The 5,671-nt window shown below is 53.9% G+C and overlaps 1 protein-coding gene across 1 annotated transcript; it reads right to left on the minus strand.

Annotated features, from left to right (window-relative positions):
* Positions 1 to 1,979: 1,979 nt before the first annotated feature.
* On the minus strand, positions 1,980 to 2,912 carry LOC104458206 (olfactory receptor 14A16-like). Its single transcript, XM_010081860.1, has one exon. It carries the CDS (start codon positions 2,910 to 2,912, stop codon positions 1,980 to 1,982), a length of 933 nt encoding a protein of 310 aa, XP_010080162.1.
* Between the last annotated feature and the right edge of the window lie 2,759 nt (positions 2,913 to 5,671).

The following is a 5,671-nucleotide window of genomic DNA, read 5'->3' on the forward strand; positions in this document are numbered from 1 at the left end:
AACACAGCCTCTTGCTAGCTAGAAAGTTACCTCTTTGCTTAACCCAGGACACTGATCCTTAGCAAGTCAACATGTCTTTGCCTGTGGCAGTAATTGGTAACTAATCTTCGTGTCTTCATTTTGAGCCATGAGATTTCTGCTTTGTCCTGTTGTGTCAGAGGAGTGAGAAAGTGAGCAGCTGGGTGGGTGTCTGGCTGCTGGCCAAAGTTAACCCCCCACAGGACCGCACTGGGACTGCTGCGTCCAGATTAGGGCTTCCCAGCACAAGAAAGGCACTGACAGACTGGAATGAGTCCTGCAGAGGTCAGAAGGATGGTTGGGGCCTGAAACACATTGTGGACAAGGAGAGGCTGAGAGACCTGGGAATTGAGAAATCCCTGAGAGTCAGACACTGGAGCAAGGACCCAGGGCAGTTGGTGGGATCTCAATCAATCGAGATTTTCAATATTTGCTATGACAAGGCCATAAACTCCTGATCCAGTTGGAGCTGTCTGAGAACAGGCTTGGCTGAGAGACCAGCAAGAGCTGTGGGACTTGGTATGTAATGTGTGCCAATAGGAAACTGGTTCCCTTTTTATCAATAATGGTGGTGGAGTCGGGTATCATGGAGTCCCAGATGAGGACAGAGGTGACCATGCAGCAAGGGTCCTTCATCAGGGCTGGGGGGTATGGCCAGAGATGGAAATGGCCAGTGTGTGGGACTGCTCTGGGACAGTCTTCCCTGGGCAGCTTCCCTGGTGTGTCCAGGAAATATGGCACAGACTTGGCCTCTCCCTTCTGCACCTTTGGTGCCTTGCTTCTTTCACCATGACACCTGGCTCTGCACCAGGACCACCCTGCTGGGTGCCCCCACCCTGCAGACTCACTCAGATGGGCTCTACACTGGTGCTTTCCTCTCCCGGGCACTTCCCAGCCCAGACCCTCCCCAGCTGTCCCACTCACCTTCTTCCATCTCCCCAGCACAGCCCAGCACGGCCCAGTCTGGGCTGGTTCCATGGCAGTGCCCACCACAGGGGGATTGAGAGCTCTGGGCACTCACCCCACGGCCCCAGACCCTCTGCAGGGCACAGCAGCTCCTGGGGGGCAGAGAGGGGGCTCAGCCTCCCCATCAGCCCCAGTGATGGTCCTGGCCCCAAGGGCATGATGCAATGGACGCCAGTCACTCTCTGGCTCTCCCCAATTCATATCGCAGGTGATCCCCAACTCTGACTGATTTGCCCCTCCTCTGCTCCCACCAGCCCCATACCCAAGACATTACAACACTCCTGGAACGGGGGTTCCTCAGGCAACTCCCACATCTCTCCAGTCTCCCCTCCCTGTGCCTGCTGGGTCCCCGCTCACTCCCATGGCACTGCAGAGTCCTTGTTCATGGACACATTGATTCAGGGATTTACTTTTGGGGGATTCACCAGGTGTTTCACCTTCTGAGTCTCCATTCATTCCTACCGCAGGGCATGTGGTGAGTCCCCATTGTCTCCTCTCCTCACCCCTCTAAATTCATGTCCAGAGAGTCTGGCATCTGCCATCAGTCCCGTCATACATGGTGAAACTTGGGAAGATAACGGGAGCTCATGGACCATCTCTTCTGTCATTGGAAAGAGGAGAGCTTTGAAATGAAGAACATTTGGTCCAGTGAAACCCAATGGTACCATAAGCTTAACTCACAAAACATGGCGAACACAAGGAGAAGAGACTCTTTAAAAGAACAATTCCGTGGGCATTTTACTGGAAGCAAATTTGGATGAAGGGCCCAACCTCCAGTCACTGGACCAGGGAGATCCTCTTTTATTAAAGAGGTGCTGTTGGGCATGTCACATCTGACACAGTGTTGGGCAAAAGTCAGAAACAATAGGATCAAGCTTCAAGACAAGTAGAATAAATGCAGAATATTATCTAGAAACAGGATTATCACAAGAGAAAAAAGAAAGGCTTATTGCCTAAGATAAACCCTGGGAAACATGCAGAGAAAGCAAGGCAGGTTATTGCAACAGCATCCATTGGGACAGTTTCCACAGAGCATCCTTGAGCTCCTGGTTCCTCATGCTGTAGATGAGGGGGTTCACTTCTGGAGGAACCACCGAGTACAGGAATGACACCACCATATCCAGGGATGGGAAGGAGATGGAGGAGGGCTTGAGATAGGCAAACATGGCAGAGACAATAAACAGGGAGACCACGGCCAGGTGAGGGAGGCACATGGAAAAGGCTTTGTGCCGTCCCTGCTCAGAGGGGATCGTCAGCACGGCCCTGAAGATCTGCACATAGGACACCACAATGAAAACAAAACATCCCAAACCTAAACAGAGTGTAAATACAACAACCCCAGCTTCCCTGAGGTAGCCCCACTCTGAGCAGGAAAGCTTGAGGATCTGGGGGATTTCACAGAAGAACTGGTCCAGGGCGTTGCCCTTGCAGAGGGGCAGTGAAAGTGTATTGGCCGTGTGCAGGAGAGCACTGAGAAACCCACTGCCCCAGGCAGCTGCTGCCATGTGGACACAAGCTCTGCTGCCCAGGAGGGTCCCGTAGTGCAGGGGTTTGCAGATGGCAACATGGCGGTCATAGGCCATGATGGTGAGGAGAGAATACTCTGCTGCGATCAAGAAGAGAAAGAAAAAGACCTGTGCAGCACATCCTGCATAGGAGATGTCCCTGGTGTCCCAGAGGGAATTGGCCATGGCTTTGGGGACAGTGGTGGAGATGGAGCCCAGGTCAAGAACAGAGAGGTTGAGGAGGATGAAGTACATGGGGGTGTGGAGGTGGTGGTTGCAGGCTACGGCAGTGATGATGAGGCCGTTGCCCAGGAGGGCAGCCAGGTAGATGCCCAGGAAGAGCCAGAAGTGCAAGAGCTGCAGCTGCCGCGTGGCTGCGAATGCCAGGAGGAGGAACTGGGTGATGGAGCTGCTGTTGGACATTTGGTCGTTCTAATCACAGGGACCTGTTCAAGAGGGAGCAGACAGACAATAGTTAGGGGACTCTTCTATGATCAGAGTGGGAGCCATTAATCAAAGACTCTCCTCTGTTATACAAAGCTCATTTTCCTTTTCCAGGAGACCTTCCTCAGCTCTGTGGCTGCAGCTCTGGTTGGTGCTGGCTGAATGCACTGTGAGGAGCAGGGGCTGTGCCCGCTGGCTGCCCAGGAGTCAGCCCTGCTCTGCAGCAGTGGGGTCATGGGAACGGTGGGGGCAGTCCTGGAGTTTATATTTGTCAGATAAAACTGCTCCAAATCCAATCTGCTGAGGAACAGGGATGGCAGATGGCAGCTTGAGAGGTTTGGGGTTTTTTTCAGGTCCCAACATCTCACCTGGGTTTGTGTTTGGATATCAGAAACCCTCAGCAATGCTGCTGGACTCAGGCAGAACTGAGGGATTCCTGCAAGGCAAGTGGAACCCCTGTGGCTTCAAGCAGAGTGAGGGGAGATGGTCTGTCCGTCCGTCTCCAGCTGCCTTGGGCTTGCACCTTCATGAGATGGAGGGTGATAAAACTCTTATGTTACTCACCCAGAGACTGCTGAGAGTGCATGCACCCCAATTCTCACCAAGGACACTCGTGGCTCATTTCACCAACCCAACAGCATTTCCTCACTCACAGAGTCTCTGTGTTCCTCCCTGGGGCTTTCAGATAGCACAAAGATGCTATGGGACAGTTTTGCATCCTGGAGGGCAGCTCACAGCTTGGATGGACACCCCAGGGAGAGAGCCAACTGTCCTCATGGTGGCATCTTAGTCAGAGACAATGGACTCATTCCCCAGCCCCACAGGCTGCATTGCCCACAGCCCCACAGCTCAGAAGAAAACTGGGACACTTGTGCCCCTGGACACACCCGCAGGAACGGACCAACAAGATCAGGGTGTGACTCTGCAGCTGAAACTCCCATCCCCAGGGAGTCTGGCAGCAGTAAAAAGAGAACTTTAAAACAGGAGAGTGGAGAAAGAAGGGAAAATGCAGTGAGGGTGTGGGTGAGGGAGGCCAGGGCAGAGGCAGCTGGGCACTCAGGACAGTGTTACCCTTCCCCAGCTGGGCTCGACGCCTCCCAGACACTGATGATGCCGGACAGTTGTCCTCAGCCTTCGTTGCTGGTCAGCAGAAATGGGGCATGTGGCAGGAGGGATGCCCTTTGTTTCTCTGTGTGTCCAGGGTTTACAGAGCAGGTCACACACCCCGTGAGGAAAAGGGAAAGGTGATCCTGTTTTTTTCTGTAGGCTGGAAGGGGGTGAAGGCACCTTGTGAGGTTGGTTTAAGAGCCTCAGCCCCTGCTTTAACTTGCACAGCTGAGTTTCCATTCCCACCCAGCCGAGCCAGAGAAAAGAGGAAGCGCAGATTTAGGAAAGCACAGACTCCACCAGGAAACCCCTGCCCTGAACATGTTTATGAAAAGTGCCCCCATGATGTGGAGCCGTGAGCAGAGCTGACCCACCAGCACCCTCTCTAGTCACAAGGACCCTGCCCTGCCAATGGTCACTCCTTCCACCCACAGCTTCTCCCCACTGCGCCGTGGGGATCTCCCCAGTGTCTAAGACCAGACCCGGGCAGCCTTCCGTGCCCCTGCCCTAGCACACAGCCCCTGGGGTGCAGGGACCTGCTCTGAAGGACAGCCCTGGGCACCCCTGGCTGCACACCCACCTACACACCCTGCAGCCACCTCTGGGTGAAGGAAGGTGTTATGTCCTGTCCCACTGATGGTGCAGCAAGGAAGCCATGCTCTGGAGCACATCTTTCTCCTCCATGCCAGACAAGGGATGTGACAGTTCTCGAGATCCCTCCGGGATGTCCCTGAAGCCAAAGACTTACCGTGTCAAGGGCTGTGAAGATTTTTCTCTGAGTGAGGACTCATCTCTCCTCCCACCCCAGGATGCCTTTATCCTCTCCCTGCCTCGCTCCTCTCCCCTGGGTGCCTGCAGGCAGTGCCCTCAGCCCTGCTGCGCTTTGCAGAGGAGCTGCTCCTGGGCAGAGCTGTCTCTCTGCAGCGCTGCCCACTTGCCATCAGCTCCCTCCATCCCCGCAGCCCAGCCCAGCTCAGAAGCACAGCACCAGCCCAAGGCAGCACTTTCTCTGCCCCCTCTGGGCTCCCTCCAGGTGTCCCTGGGGCTCCAGGGGAACCTGCTGGGACACAGCCTGAACCCATCACTAATGTTCCCTCCCGCAGCTGGGCATACATACTTGTTTTCCAGAAGTGTAATTGCTCCTCTCAGAGACAAAGTTACACCTGTCTGTCACCTTTTTTGGCCTTATTATCAGACAGGACGCCCAGGCAGGGACAGGCAGGGCTCCAGGGGAACCTGCTGGGACACAAGCTGAAGTCATCACTGATGTTCCCTCCCACAGCTGGGGACAGACACTTAATTCCAGCAGCAGTATTTATTTTTTTAAATTAGTAAATGATTTGGTCATGAGAATCACCTGTGCCTGTCACATCATTAAGCAGCATGGCAGGAATGGTGAAGGGATCTAAGTTGTCCAAGTTGGAGGGGATGTCCTTAGTTTAGTGAATTTAGACATTTTAGTATGAATTTGTAGTCCTAGAGCTAGAAAGACATTCACTCTCTTTTATCCATCCCATGTCTCTGCTCTGAAGCAAAGCATTTGCACACACGGGCTCTTGGACACTTGGCACCAGGTTTCTTCATGGCAATTCAGAGCTCTCTTGGTGCCACAGCATGTGTGCTTCAGCCCA

The sequence above is a fragment of the Pterocles gutturalis genome, unplaced genomic scaffold, assembly GCF_000699245.1.
Source record: "Pterocles gutturalis isolate BGI_N339 unplaced genomic scaffold, ASM69924v1 scaffold3199, whole genome shotgun sequence".
Lineage (NCBI taxonomy): Eukaryota > Metazoa > Chordata > Aves > Pterocliformes > Pteroclidae > Pterocles > Pterocles gutturalis.

Coding starts and splice junctions, on each gene's coding strand:
- LOC104458206 (XM_010081860.1), bottom strand. CDS start 2,912: ATGTCCAACAGCAGCTCCATCACCCAGTTCCTCCTCCTGGCATTCGCA.